The following is a 15,480-nucleotide window of genomic DNA, read 5'->3' on the forward strand; positions in this document are numbered from 1 at the left end:
GGGCCTGATATACAAGCTGTTAGTGTGGGAGACATGCTCAAAAGTGTGTCTATCAGGGTACAGCACTACGCCCACAGTGAAAGTATAGTATGTGCACTGTTATCAGTCACCTAGCGGCTAAGGTGCTCAACTGGGACTGGGAAGGTTGCCTTTGAATAAAAGCATCAGTTAGATAAATGTAATCTTAAGCAATGTTATCAGACTATTGTTTCCTCTTTGATGTATGCTGCTTAGTATTATGATATATTCGGTTTTGATTGTGTATAAGAGAGAGAGAGAGAGAGAGAGAGAGAGAGAGAGAGAGAGAGAGAGAGAGAGAGAGAGAGAGAAGGGGGTGGGGAGGTGAGAGATGGAGAGAGAGGGAGAGCCAGGGAGGAGAGAGAGAAAGAGAGGGGGGTGGGGAGGAGAGGGGGGGAATGTCTGCCACCACCGAGAAACTTTTAGGAAATTTGTGTTACTTCAAGTTGAGCTGAGTGTGAAATGTCTATCAGCTTGAAGCCAAATTTGAGAATTGCGAATTTGTGAATTTCTTGCACCCAGATCTATACACAATATCACGTACAATATCAAAGTGCAATAGTTTGTCGCCAGATGGCAGTGTTGGACAATAATCTCCATTCCCGGTGTGCTTCTTTAACCCGGAAGTGCTTGGGGATTTTTAACATATTGTACTCGGAAATTGGTGCATGCTGACAGTTTGAAGTTTCTATGATGGCTGTCGACGTTAAATCCAGAACTAAACGATATGAAAAACTAGATTTTCTCGGAGAGGGTCAGGTACAATTTTTTAAATGAAATTATGTGTTATCTGATCCAGTATATAGCAGTATTTAAGAGTTTTTGTTCCAGTGCTCACTGCTAAACATGTTGCCTAACTGTACAGTGACAACAAAAGCTACGCAATTCACGGCATCTAACGTTAAGTTAATAGTTTCCATCATTTAGGGAGGTAATCATCTAGTTTGTTTATTAATATCACAGTAACTAGAAGGAACTGCATTAGAGCTGGACAGCCAGCTGTTATGCGGCTAACGTTATCTCTGACATGGAAAATATGTTTGCTACATTGTGATGAGCAATAACCCTTCTCTGCTGGTCTTTTTCCCTATTGTTTCGTTTTCTGTAGCGTAAACTACTGCGTTGTGCTATTAATTTGGTAATTCACTGTGTGCATGATGCTAGCTACTGGACACGCACAAAAAACATCATCTACCAGCTGACATAGCTCGAGCCGTTTTAAAACATAGCTTGAGCTGTTTTTTTCAACAGGGTAGCTAGTCTCTCATAATGATGCCATAACTTTTTGTGCCATGATTTGTTGTCTTATAGTGTATACATTTGACCTGTGCGTCTTTTTCTTCGCAGTTTGCCACTGTCTACAAAGCCAGGGATAAAACCACAAACACTATAGTTGCTATAAAAAAGGTAATTTGTGTTTTTCCTTGATACTATTATTATTAGTAGTAATAGTAGTAGTAGTAGTAGTGCCAGTGACTGTGTTAGTTTATTATTAATACTGCTTTTGTATTATTATTATCTTATTTGGTGATTAATTTTGGTTGTATTTTCAGGCAGAATGTCTTTCAGGTTTATAGTGCACACCTCAGTAATCCTCATTTAATCATGTATCTATGGCAACGGTCAGCAACATACCGATACAGGAAACAGCATAGCCTAACCAGCAGGGTATTAAGTTATTTTGCCCTCCACCAAATTCAGTACAAATATGTTTCTCACTGGACAGTTTTTTGCCATGTTTATCCCTTGTTTCCATACCTAGTGTAGGGCATTTTACATAAATTTTACATAAATTGCGGCCTCTAGCGTAGTGGTTAAGGTACATGACTGGGACCCGCAAGGTCGGTGGTTCGACCATGATTTCATTTGATGATTTGTTGTTTTTTCTGTTAACCCTGGGTATGTAGAGGGAAACGTGGAATGGTTCCAGGAGACTCGCTAATACAACCTCCTGTGCGCCATTCACATATAGCCATTCATAATCTTTAGACATTGTAATTCTGTTTCTGCATTGCACATTGTTTCATGAATTGTATTCATTTTATCCTGCATCCTTATTCACTCGCCTATACACTAGCGTCTACACAGATAGATAGCATCGTATAGAACCACACTATTGGCGGACATTTGCAGTTCCTTTTGTTGAACTGTTGTTACAGAGGAGCAGTTAAATGTATCTTTTGGAGAAAACATTGAATTAACCCTGTTCCAGTAGTGCCAGGTAAAACCTTCGCCTCTCAGATACTTCTGCTTTTTGGTGTATTTGGGGGGTTCCTACAGTTGTCAGACTTGTCACCTGTGGGGACTACACCTAGCATGATGATCTGTTTGATGAAACATGTATTTGTGCATTCTCATTGCAGATAAAAGTAGGCCATCGTACAGAGGCCAAGGATGGTGAGTGAATGTTATAGGGGCGGATAGTTCACAAATTCACATGGTGGTGCATGGACCACCAAGCTCTGTGTCTAGTAGCTTAAGGCATGTGAAACAGACCAGCTAGTTTACTTGTAACTTTATGTGTGAGGCTTCTTTGTTCTGTCTCTGGCATTCTATCTTCAGGGACCATGTCAATGATGTCACTCATAATTTCTCCCTCAGGCATCAACAGGACAGCCCTCCGTGAAATCAAGCTGCTTCAGGAGCTCAGCCACCCTAACATAATTGGAGTACGTTTTCCACAGGGTGTCCTTCCCTCTATCAAATCATCGCCGTTTTGTTTATTTTGCATATTTAACACCGGAGATAGATTTGCATGACAGGACTTGTAGAGGTCCTTGGGATTGTTCTGTGTGAAAGCGAATCGAGGATTATACGTACCAAACAAAACTTAACTTATTTGTTTCTGTGTTTTTGTAGCTTCTTGATGCTTTTGGACACAAATCCAACATCAGTCTGGTGTTTGACTACATGGAGACTGATCTTGAGGTACGGTATGACCCTGCTTATGAGCGTAACCTGTCTGACAGTCCAAAAAGGCAGTAGCATCACTGTCATGTATTCTGTTATAATTGGTCTAGAGGCAGTGAGATAAATGTTAGTTTTTTTTGCAGATCAATAGCTGAGAGACCCGGGTCCTGTTTCACGCGGCAGGATTACTGAGTTAGCTGGATAACTGCACAGAGTAACCCAGAACAGCTCTTTTTACTTCATTTCATGTTCCAGGTTTTAGGTGCAGTTGTCCAGCTAACTCAGAAATCGAACCTGGTTTCTGTGCTAGTTAGTTTTCTGGGGCGGACCTAACACTCCCCCTTAATAGGGGGAGTTAAGGGGTTTGGTCATACTTTTGCGTTTGTTTGTTTGTTTGTTTGTTTGTTTGTTTAAAAAAAAAAAAAAAAAAAATCTAATTGGCCCTGGTCCTTATCTTTGTTGTATTGGTAGCAGTTGAAATTGTACTTCCCTCTAGGGTCTTTCAGCGCACTTATCTCTGGTTATGGGTATGCACTTTGTTGTATGTCGCTCTGGATAAGAGCGTCTGCCAAATGCCATTAATGTAATGTAATGTAATGTAATAGATGTGTGAGGAGTTCGAAGGTGTTCTGTAGAGAGGGCAATGACTGCCCTCTGTTGGTGGCTCCCAGTCATTGCCCCAATCCTTCATCGTGTAAGACCGGAAATGACTCGAAAAGCTGAGGGCTTGTTCTTGTCAAGGAAGAATCTGACACATTGTTGCTGAAACTGTTACTAATTCCTTGAATTGAATAGACTTGCTGCCAGTGATATTATTATGACTGTAAGATTGAGTCTGACTCCCTGGTAATCTAAAATTGAATATGATGCTTCTCACAGATTAGCAGATGCACATATTGCAGTCATACTGGAACCTCCTCTCTCTTCATCACACAGACGGTTAAACTCATGGTTTATATTGGGAATGTGTTGGTGCTGGGAGTGCTAAGTGGGCTCAGAGAAAACCTGTCTAATACATAACCTAGTGCTTACCTGTGAAGGTAGTTCTTGTGGGATAGATTGATTGATTTCTTGTAGCTGCACTGTTGCAGTTTATGGATTTTCCTCCAAGCAGATGAATGTATTTTGGGCTGAATTTACTGGAGTTTATTCCTCCAGTTTTAGTTATATGCAAACCTTAATCAGCCCTTTTAGGAAATGATTGAAACATGATTGTTCATATATGACCAAAAGCAGCATAGGTTAATGAACCTACAAGCTGGGAGTGTGTAATTATTCAGAATGATTTTGGTGTACCTGTGTCAGAAGTTCAAGAGAAGATGTGTTTCCTGATGCAAATAAAATAGCTTCATGAAGTAAAGATACTTTAGCAGAAATGTTTTGTGTTGCAGGTTATTATAAAGGACACCAGCCTGGTTCTGACCCCAGCCAACATTAAGGCCTACATCCTAATGACCCTACAGGGCTTGGAGTACATGCACCACCACTGGATATTACACAGGGTGAGGAGGGGGGCTCTGGATTTTACACCGGGTGAGGAGGGGGGCTCTGGATTTTACACAGGGTGATGGGGGGGCTCTGAGTATTACACAGGGTGAGGGGGGGGGGGGCACTGGATTTTAAACAGGGTGAGGAGGGGGGCACTGGATATTACACAGGGTGAGGGGGGGCACTGGATATTACACAGGGTGAGGAGGGGGGCACTGGATATTACACTGGGTGAGGAGGGCACTGGATTTTACACAGGGTGAGGTGGACACTGGATTTTACACAGGGTGAGGTTGGCACTGGATATTACACAGGGTGAGGAGGGCACTGGATATTACACAGGGTGAGGAGGGCACTGGATATTACACAGGGTGAGGGGGCACTGAATATTACACAGGGTGAGGAGGGAGGCACTGGATATTACACTGGGTGAGGAGGGGGGCACTGGATATTACACTGGGTGAGGAGGGCACTGGATTTTACGCAGGGTGAGGAGGGCACTGGATATTACACAGGGTGAGGAGGGCACTGGATATTACACAGGGTGAGGAGGGCACTGGATTGAGGTGGGGGGCAGGTGACAAGGGGGGGCTTTTCTACACTGACATGAGCTGTTCACCTCATGACCAGAACAGATGAAAAGCTGTAGACGTGTGTTTTATATAATCAAATGCATTTGCTCTTGTGTGCAGGGATTTGTATGCTGCCATTGGCTTAGGAAAGACATTCCCAGTGTACGTTTGACCCTGTTTTGTCCGTGTGATCCAGAATAGTTCCCCGTTTCCACAGAGCCGGTTTGTTTTATTGGCTAACGCCCCCTGCGGTTCACACTTTAAACTGAGATTGCTCTTCCTCTCTGAGAAAACGGAGCGATTATTTGAAGTCGGAGGGGAAGCGGGTCTCTTGCTGTGCGTTTCACTCTCAGTCCCAGGAATCGCGTGGTGGAAGCGTTAAAGTGGTGTCTCTAGAGAACGTTTGACTCCCTGGAAAAACACATCCCTACCGCTCGACTTCTCATTGCGGTGTTTGCAGTACACGGAGCCCGCTGGGGTCTCCTATAGAGCTTTATAGAGACCTTTCGCTGTAACGCTTTGCCTCTAGAGGACAGTGCTCAAAGGGAGGAACTGGCAGCCTTTTTGGAACGTGGTCTAAAAGGTCCAGAGTGTGCGTCTCTTTTCAAACTCGGGGGCAGTGCTGTGAAAAGCTCAGGTACACTCAACGCTCAAAGAGCGTTTACAGGAGGCTTGGTTTCCGTGGAGACATTAAGCAGTGCCGCTAAGGCGTGGTACTGGAGTGGCTTTCATTTAGCCTGAAAGCTGCTGCCGAGCGGCCTTTATGGGTTTTCATTGGCTGTGAATTTTTATTACGGTCACATACATACTGTGGGGTGCAAAAATGTGGGCACTCCTGGTTTAAATGTCGGTTACAATGAATCTGTACATGAGGGGAAAATGCTAATGTTGGAGTTAGACATGAGACCTTACTTATTTTCATTTATTACTGTGTATAAATGATAAAAAAGGGCCCTGTGCAAACGTTTGGGAACCCTTTTGGATTTCCGAATGAAGATGGTTCATTTCCATCAAGGAGAAAGCTACAAAAAATTATCTTTCCTACGACCTCAACACAGAATTAAGCTTCTGAAGTATGCCAAAGAAAACATTAAGCCTTTTGTAACAATGTGCTTTGGACTGACAAAACCAAAATTGAACTTGGTGGATCCATTATGCTTTGAGGTTGTGTGGCAGCTGGACAGGAAATGGAAATGTGCAAGTGGAAGGAAGAATGGATTGCACAAACCTTTAAGAAATTAGAGGCTGATGTTCAGAGGTCAGTTCAAACATTGACGTTGAAAAGTTTGGATATATTATTATTGAAAATCTGTGGAGAGATTCTGAGCTGACGTGTTCTGCCAGGAAGAATGGGGAAAAATTCTAAAAACGAGAATTGAAAGACTCTTAGCTGGCTACAGGAAGTGTTAACATGCTGTTATAGTTGCCCGAGGTAGGAGTTAAAGTACTAACTGACAGGGTTCTGAAACTTTTGTACAAGGCCCTTTTCTTTTTTTTAATGAAATTATGAAACAAAAAATAATTAAATGATAAGTAATCTTGCTTTAAGAAATGTGTTTAACTTTGTACCATTTAGAGGTCAGGTTCGCTACTGTTCACCGAGATATTAACAATAATAATAGACATTGTCACCAACCTTTTGCATACGACTGTATATCTGTATATAATGATTATATATGCTGCCTAATCCTCCTGTGTAAGTAGTCAGAATCATATTCTAGAATACAAAGAGCTTGTTGTAACCTTTAGTATGTGCGTTGAGAACAAAAACTGTATGAAGCCCAGAGTTCTAAGAAAAGAGGCCCAGCTAGAAATGTTTGATCTACTGCTTAGAAAATATCTTCACAGGCCCCTGTTTTAATTGGGAGGCACAGACGTTCCTTCTGGGAAAGCAGCTAGGGAGTAACCCAGAAGTGGAGCCAAGGACTGGAGCCCGGGCAGGGGCCTGGCAGTAGATAATGTCAAGGCCTTAACAACAACTATATCTTGATTAGAGAGCATCTGGGTATTGAGGTGATTGTGTGGAAGTTTCCTAAATATGTAAGACAAAGAAGTGTTTCACCTATATGTAGCTGTGTGTTATCTGTAGTTTGTTGGATATCCTCTTGTCGGTCCAGACACCTCATATATGAATTCCTACAGACTCTGTAAAATTGAAGTACTTATGTTTTCCGGTCATTCTTGCTTTCAGTATTGAGTTTGTTTGGAATCAATATATTATCGTTAAATAACACCCAACCAAACCTATTAAGGAGGCGCAGTTTGGCCTCAACAATTTTGTGAGTGGGATATTAACGGCTGAATGTTTCCCCAGGACCTGAAGCCCAATAACCTGCTGTTGGATGAGAACGGGGTCCTGAAGCTCGCTGATTTCGGATTGGCCAAAGCCTTCGGGAGCCCCAACAGAGTCTACACGCATCAAGTGGTAACGAGGTGGGCAGTCTATATTTATCTTTAATTCTTATTATTTTGACTATTTTCATGCGGAAGGCAGGCCTGCAGCAGCTGGCGGTGACGCCTGTGGGAGATGAGGTTCTGGACTCTCGGGCAGCCATTAAACGTGACTCAACCCTCACATATCGTCCAATCAGCCGTCACGCTGCTGCCGTCTGCACAGGCAGCTGGGGACTGCAAATGTGTTGTTCTAGATCATTCCTTTGTTTGACCATAGCAGGCAAATTGGAGAACTTTAATTACATTTGCTGATCACTGTAATATCATGTACAATAATTATGTAGAAATGTGGAGTGTTTATCTGCATGTTTTTTTAAAAAGGGGGTGAATGGTTTTGGTGAATTCAGATGTGTGTTGAGTCTGTGACCTTACTCTCGGTTTAAGCCCCAGTGTAACAGTAAGATCAGTGCCGCTGTTGGGCCCTTGAGAAAATCCCTATACCCCCACATTGCTGCAGGGAGAATGTCCCCTACTTGGTCTAATCAACTGTAAGTGGCTTTGGATAAATAAGTGTAATGTAATGCAGGTGGTACCGCTCCCCCGAGCTGCTCTTCGGGGCCAGGATGTACGGAGTAGGTGTGGACATGTGGGCTGTGGGCTGCATCCTGGCAGAGCTGCTCCTCAGGGTGAGGTCATGAGGTCACGTGCACAGCTAGGTTCTGCTTTTCACTATTGATAACAGTAATGATAACATTAATAATGATACATTTTATTTTGAAGCGCATTTCCCAGTGTTGTGCAAATATGATAAATTGAGGAACACAGATCGCAACATAAATGGGTGTTATGCTGATAAGTCTAATGTTTGTATAGGAACATATTTGAAGACTATTAAATGTCTGACCTCCATAGCATCAGATGCACTGTGCTGATGATGATTTGCTGTTGATTTATTTCTGAAATTAGGTCCCGTTTTTACCCGGAGACTCGGATCTGGACCAGTTAACCAAGATATTTGAAGCACTGGGCACCCCAACGGAAGACTTGTGGCCTGTAAGAATGGAGCATTGGGTTTTCTCTGCCGTTTAGTGAGTCCAGTGAAGCTCTGACTTACTAAATAAAGCCACTGGCTATGGTTTTACACTGGTGGCTTCTTAAGTCACAGATTGGGTTCTTTGTTGATTAATCTGAGCCAGGTCCCAGTGTGAGTGTGAAATGGGTTTCAGTGGTCAGTAGAGCGGAAGCAGGGCTGGGCTTCTGTGCTCAGGTCCTCCATGCTGAAAGATGTTGTAAGATGGTGCTGCTGTAAGTGAGAGAGACTGTAGTTGTCCTCAGCATGTTTAGTGTAGGTGAAACTCCCTGTTTCCTGTGTGTTTACAGGGAATGACCACGCTTCCCGACTTTGTGTCCTTCAAACTGTTCCCGGGAACGCCACTGGAGCACATATTCAGCGCAGCCGGGGATGACCTGCTGGAGCTACTGCAGGGCCTGTTCACCTTTAACCCCTGCGCCCGCATCACCGCCACACAGGTAACCATTTAGAGCCCATTCACCTTTAACCCCTGCGCCCGCATCACCGCCACATAAGTAACCAATCAGAGCCTGTTCACCTTTAACCCCTGCGCCCGCATCACTGCCACACAGGTAACCAATCAGAGCCTGTTCACCTTTAACTCCTGTGCCCGCATCACCGCCACACAGGTAACAGCCAATCACAGGCTGTTCACCTTTAACCCCTGCACATCTTACTCAAGGATACAATACCAGTGTCCTGCCTTGGAATAAAACCGACAGCCATGAGGTTATTAGCATAGTTCCTAAATCATTAAACTACACTGCTGCCCTGCATGACAGCACATGTCTGTTCACTCTCCTCCAATATGTGATGCATCTTTCTGAGGGATAAAAGGGAGGAATTGGGTCATGGTGTGAGCTGTGGGTGTTGGACCAGTCCTACCGAGCCCCCTCCTCCTGAACAGCTGCTGTTGTAGAATTTGGAATTCCCCCTCTCCGCCCATGTTCAGGAGTTTTTCAGTGGGTTAAAAGCCAGATCTTTCTTTTGAGCTAAACTACACAGGTCATTTGATTCAGCAGTTTTGTGGAAGTAGGGGCATTCTATTTTTCTTTGCTGCAGACTGCCATCACCATTACTAGCGTCTCACTGGCTCTGTGGATCAACCTGTGTTCCTCTCGCGGTCTGTAGTCCTGTGTTCCTCTCGCGGTCTGTAGTCCTGTGTTCCTCTCGCGGTCTGTAGTCCTGTGTTCCTCTCGCGGTCTGTAGTCCTGTGTTCCTCTCGCGGTCTGTAGTCCTGTGTTCCTCTCGCGGTCTGTAGTCCTGTGTTCCTCTCGCGGTCTGTACTCCAGTGTTCTTCTCGCGGTCTGTACTCCAGTGTTCCTCTCGCGGTCTGTACTCCTGTGTTCCTCTCGCGGTCTGTAGTCCTGTGTTCCTCTCGCGGTCTGTACTCCTGTGTTCTTCTCGCGGTCTGTACTCCAGTGTTCCTCTCGCGGTCTGTACTCCTGTGTTCCTCTCGCGGTCTGTAGTCCTGTGTTCCTCTCACAGTCTGTACTCCTGTGTTCCTCTCGCGGTCTGTACTCCTGACCTGGTTTTTTTGGCAGATGGCAGCAATTCCTTCCTCACTGCTGCGTTTGCCTTCCTGTTTCCTGTTTTCTGCATTGTCTTTCCTGCTCTACTTCAGCCTGGAGAGTCTCCTCCAGGCTAACTGCTCCATGGGGATTATGTACACCACATCAGCAGTGTAGTCACATGGAGTTTATTTACAACCAGGGTAGAGACGGCCCTAACTGAGCTACAGCTATTCATGAAGACCTGCTTTAAGCTCTTCTGAATCAGGACATTAATTTGTGTTCTCATGCCATCCGCTAATATCATTAAAGAAGTCCATAAACACACTCCGGTATATAATCTGAGCGGATCTTATTGTGGCTACACCGGGGCTTGAACCACCAACCTTCCATGCCAAGCTCCTTAGCGATGAGGGTAGTAGGGTTTTTGATGTTTTTTGTTAGGTAGTCGGTAGGTTTATGGTGCTGGAATGGAGTAGTTCTATGAAGGGAACGGTTAAACCTCTCACAGGGAACTGTCAGCTGTGGATGGCACGCATAGTCGTTTGTGTTGTTCGGCATGTACATGAGCTTGGTTTTCATTGATTTGTTATCAAAGTTTTCTGGAGAAAACCTTGGCAGTCCAGTGGAACAAATTCTGAGAGGAACATCTGCATAAAATAAATAATATTATTGAATACAGACTTGAATACAGTAAGATCTGCATTGTTAACCCATGAAAATTTATTTATGAACATTATCTGAATGTTTGTAAATGAACATTTTATCATTATTATATTTTTGGGGGGTATTTCATCAATAAAATGACTCATGTATCTGTATCGTTCCTCTGAACAGGCTGGGTTACGAAAAACGAATGAAATGAAAACGAATGTTAATGAAAATCCTGAAGTGAAACCCTGTTAAGATGCTCTTTTTTAACTGCGAATGTCTCCAGCCATCGCGGAGGGGAATTCCACTATGCCAGTCCAGTGAGTCTGTTCCACAGAAGACACTGGCAAAGTTTATTTGGCCGTTTATTGACTTTGGTTATAAATGTCCTGAATATGTTCTTGTTTACCGTGGAGGGATATGTGGAGGCATTTTGTGAATCTGCTGGGTGTGTGGAAATGCACAGGTCTTCAGCCACAACTTACAAATATAATCTCATACCCACAAATGAACTACACCTCAAATCATATTAACCAAATTCTGCTCTTTCACCAACTTCTACTTCCAGCCTTGCTGTAATTTCATTGCACACACTCACACACCACTGAATGTTTAATTTACAGGTTATTAGTAATACGTTTCACTTGATTAACCTCATTTTTACCGGTTTTGTTTCCACATAGTGAAATTCACAGTGTCTATGCAGTCTAAAGGGAAAATAACAAATACAGGAATATAACAGTCATTTTGCTCAAAATACTTCTAAAATTCCATTTATATTAAAGTGATAATTGTACCCTCAATTTGAACAAAATGCTGAACATCCCTGGAAACCTGATGGAGTCTTTCTCCCACCAGTTCATGTTCAGGTGGGTGAAAGCATTTGAATTGGGGCTGCCTATAGTTGCTTTACTGGGACACGGAAGGTTGGTGGTTCAAGCCCCAGTGTAGCCACAGATGTAAGTCACTTTGGATAAAAGCGTCAGCTAAATAACTTTCATGTAATGTAATGGAGTGTGTAAAAGGAAAGTGTTTGCTCTGTGTTCCCCAGGCCTTGAAGAAGCGGTATTTCAGTAACAGACCTGGGCCCACCCCAGGCCCCCAGCTGCCCCGACCCAACTCCTCTGCAGAGGCCCTAAAGGAGAAGGAGAACCTCACCATCGGCGTGAAGAGGAAACGCGACACTATAGAGCAAGGTAAGACCCACAGCCCCTCCACACTGTAGAGCAAGGTAAGACCCTCAGCCCCTCCACACTGTAGAGCAAGGTAAGACCCACAGCCCCTCCACACTGTAGAGCAAGGTAAGACCCACAGCCCCTCCACACTGTAGAGCAAGGTAAGACCCACAGCCCATCCAGACTCATAAAGAGAATTACTGTACTCATTGCAGCTTGTAATGAATAAGTTGTAAATAAGGCCGATTATTGTTATTGCCATTTTACACAGGATTTTAATTGGCTGCAGACTATTAGCTATCCAACTATAACTTCTGGGTTCAGTAGCAGTACCGTAAACAACATGAAACCGGATCTCTAAATCAGTCTGACCAACATTGAATAGAGCATACAATGAGCATAACCACAAATCAAATTGTCTTTCAGATTACATATTTAAACTGTTTAAATAGGCTCTCTATTTATAGTCATGCTAATTGTAGTGTGCAAAGCTAATGTTTATGCCAGCATTTCCTTTGGGTTATTGTTGGGCCTTGGTGGCAGTTAGAAGACATGTGTGGCTCCACTGGGATGGTGTTTGGCACACAGTGAGGAGAACCAGTTCATATTAAACCATCATGTTGCTTTTTCATTAAAGATGCATTCAGAACCTATATTAAATTGTAGTAAATTGTGTATAAAAGAAGTAAAATGGCAAAACCATCCATGTGAGACATTAATGGAAAACCAGCTGAGCCCTAGACTCTGGGAGGTGAAGCATCTGTGTGATCTTACCTCCATCCTCCTTACTTCAGTGTGCTTATCTTTGTGTTAACAGGGAGAGATCCATTTTAATATTAACAGTATTGTGAAACTTCAAGTTCATTGGAATAATGTGAATATTCCGTTGTAACAGCTGTGTTCTTATTCTGGGGAACACCATTTTGTTAAGGCAAACACCAGAAAACATGTGACTGTCAAATTCCCCTAAAAGAACTGTCCCCTGTGTGGTAGGCCTGTTTAATGTGACCAGAATAGTATTGCCCATGTCCGCACTCTTGCTTCTTGTTTCTTGTTTCTGTAGGGTATCAATTTAGTGCAGAGTTTTTCTCCTGCTGGGATAGTCCGTAATAATGAGGTTTCCACTGGTGAACTACATCAACAACATTTTACTCTTATCCTCAACTTGGAGAAAGTCTTGACAAGATGACCCTTTTCTGTGGGGCTAGAACTCGACTGGAAACGCTTGCAGTACAACCTCATCAACAGTTGTCCATTTATGTTCCCCTAAGATTCCAAGCTGACAAAGTTAACTTTAGAGTGCGTTTTGCTTTCTTTTTTTAATCCCTTGCATACAGGCTCGTTCAGAACTCAAACCGCTGGCTAATTAAAACCGCCGTGTTTATGGTGGCTTCTTTACGTGGGAGCCGTCGTTGTTTGACAGCAGAAGAACCCCGCTGTTAGTGGGTTGGCGGGGCTTGTGTTTGAGCTGGGTGTGTAGCGTGTGCTATTTATATCCACTACAGCAGTGTATTAGCTCTGTTTAAAGAGCTGCTCCACGTGTAATTACTCAGACCAGCTCCTCAAAATGTGGAGAATATTTTTGTAGAGGGTAGAACAGTAAAAATGTTGAGAGAACTAGTCTCACAAATTGAGGGTTCATGAATTTTAATTTGGGTGGCACTGACTCATCATCATCTTTGTTCTTCTCAGGGACCCTGAAGAAGAAGTTGATTTTCTGAGAGGGGTGACATGATGTGGTGGTCCCTGTTATTGGGGGACCCGGACTCTGCTGATGCTGCTGAAAAAAAGGTCCCTAGGGGCCCCACCCTCCTGGGGGCCCCACATGGGGCCCGCCTGGGAAACAGGGCCCCACTGAGGTCACAATACTGTCTGAGCCCCTTTAGCGCAAATATTTATGAGGTACAGGTGAGAGTTAGGATCAGAATTCATTTCATTTAGATATTTTCCTTTTATAAGCTGACTTTTGTACATATTGTAAGTGAATAAACTTGGAGATCTGAAATCTAATTTGGTTTTATGTCCGTTTAATTATTAGGCTTGTGGTGTTAAAGATCACCGAAGGACTGTTGCGCTTGTCTTTGGTCTACAAATGTACCTGTCGGCCCGATCAACACAAACTGTACAGAAATGAGGAAACATAAGTGTTAATTTTTACACTCCAGTTTTTAATGCTTTCAGGTTACCATATTCTCTATCCTTTTAGCCCATTTGTTCCCTCATCATTCTATACATCTATGCTGCCTGGTAATTATGTATAATATAAAGACGTATAATGCCAAGTATTTCCAAATATGGTTGGAATAGGAGTGGATATTAAGCAATGCTCTTCCCTCTTTGAAAATGTATGCCTTTTTTATTTGTGGCTCATTCTGATATTTTATGATCGTCTGAAGAGAAAGCTCTTTCATCGACTGCACGTTTCCAGGCCACATGTAGAGGTCTGTGATGGTTCTGGCCCTCAGTGGGTGGTCTCTGATGACAGGGTAAAGGGAAATCTGCTGAAACTGGGCCTCTCGTCACATGCCACAAGGTCCACCAGTACAAGAAAAATGGGTATTTGTTTACATTTTCTCTGTGCAAACATGCCATGTAAAAACTGCATTTGGGCTACTGAACTAATTTGTTGACTCTGAGGTATAGTCATGACAGTGACGATATAGGAACTCCTGATGGAAATGAATTGGTGTTGCAGAGCACAGGTCATGGTGATACATCATGCATTCTGGGAGATGTCATGTGAGAACTGGAACATTTGCTTAAGCAAAGAGCCAGGAATTCTACCAGTGTCTTTTGAACAAAACCCAGAATTACTTATGTTGCTATGACGACTTTCATTATGTTACCAACATAGTATTACTATCCATGTAAAGTTAATCATAGCATATTTCTGCTTTAAGCTGCACTCTTTAATGCCTGATTTGTTATGGGATTGCTCAATATTTAATTTTGTTCTGGAATTTGTAGATTTGGGATGAAAATCAAAATGTCTGCTGCCATCACGCCTGTGTGCTAACCTCTGTTAGTCAAACACAGGGGCAGGGGACAGGAAGACCTGTCTCTGGGTTTACAGAAACCCTACACTAACTACGGTGTGTGTGTGTGTTGTGTGAATGCTGTAACCTTTCTCTGTAACAGTTTAACTTGTACAAATAGGAAGTACTTTCCACTTCAAATGCCCTCAATAGTTAAAGCCTCATCCTGTCATCCTTTCTCAGTGTGATCTGCTCTGAAGCTCATTGGTGAAACTTAACAGCTTTTATTTATCTTCAGGCTCAATCCATTCACATCTCTACATCCTTGTAGGCCATCTGTAATTCAGCCACTGACAAAGATGATGTGCGAATGTCTTATATGTGTCAGTTCTCGGAAATGATGGTTGTTACTGGAATCTGTGAAGCTTTTCAATATATTTGTATATTGACTTAATATATTGAAGTCAGAAATATATCCAGACTTTTATACCTCAGTAAACTTCAAGTGAGTCTGGGGCAGCCTGTAGTGTAGTGGTTAGGGTACCTGACTGGGACCCACAAGGTCAGTGGGTCAAACCCCGGTCTCGCCACAATACTCTGCACAGCTGTTGAGCAAGGCCCAGGGGAGGATTGTCCCCTGCCTAGTCTAATCAACTGTACATTGCTCTGGATAAGAGCATCCGTGGATGTTTTTAAATATTAAATATTTTTTTT

At 43.2% G+C, this 15,480-nt stretch overlaps 1 protein-coding gene across 1 annotated transcript; it reads left to right on the forward strand.

The window, feature by feature from the left end:
* The first annotated feature begins 650 nt into the window (after positions 1 to 650).
* cdk7 (cyclin-dependent kinase 7) lies at positions 651 to 13,801 on the forward strand. The gene is made up of 12 exons (XM_061260513.1): positions 651 to 777; positions 1,366 to 1,425; positions 2,382 to 2,415; positions 2,620 to 2,687; positions 2,878 to 2,946; positions 4,320 to 4,430; positions 7,303 to 7,421; positions 7,969 to 8,068; positions 8,349 to 8,435; positions 8,763 to 8,912; positions 11,668 to 11,812; positions 13,484 to 13,801. Exons 1-12 carry the CDS (start codon positions 709 to 711, stop codon positions 13,510 to 13,512), a joined length of 1,041 nt encoding a protein of 346 aa, XP_061116497.1. The 5' UTR covers positions 651 to 708; the 3' UTR covers positions 13,513 to 13,801.
* Positions 13,802 to 15,480: the final 1,679 nt, after the last annotated feature.

This window comes from Conger conger, chromosome 11 (assembly GCF_963514075.1).
Source record: "Conger conger chromosome 11, fConCon1.1, whole genome shotgun sequence".
Lineage (NCBI taxonomy): Eukaryota > Metazoa > Chordata > Actinopteri > Anguilliformes > Congridae > Conger > Conger conger.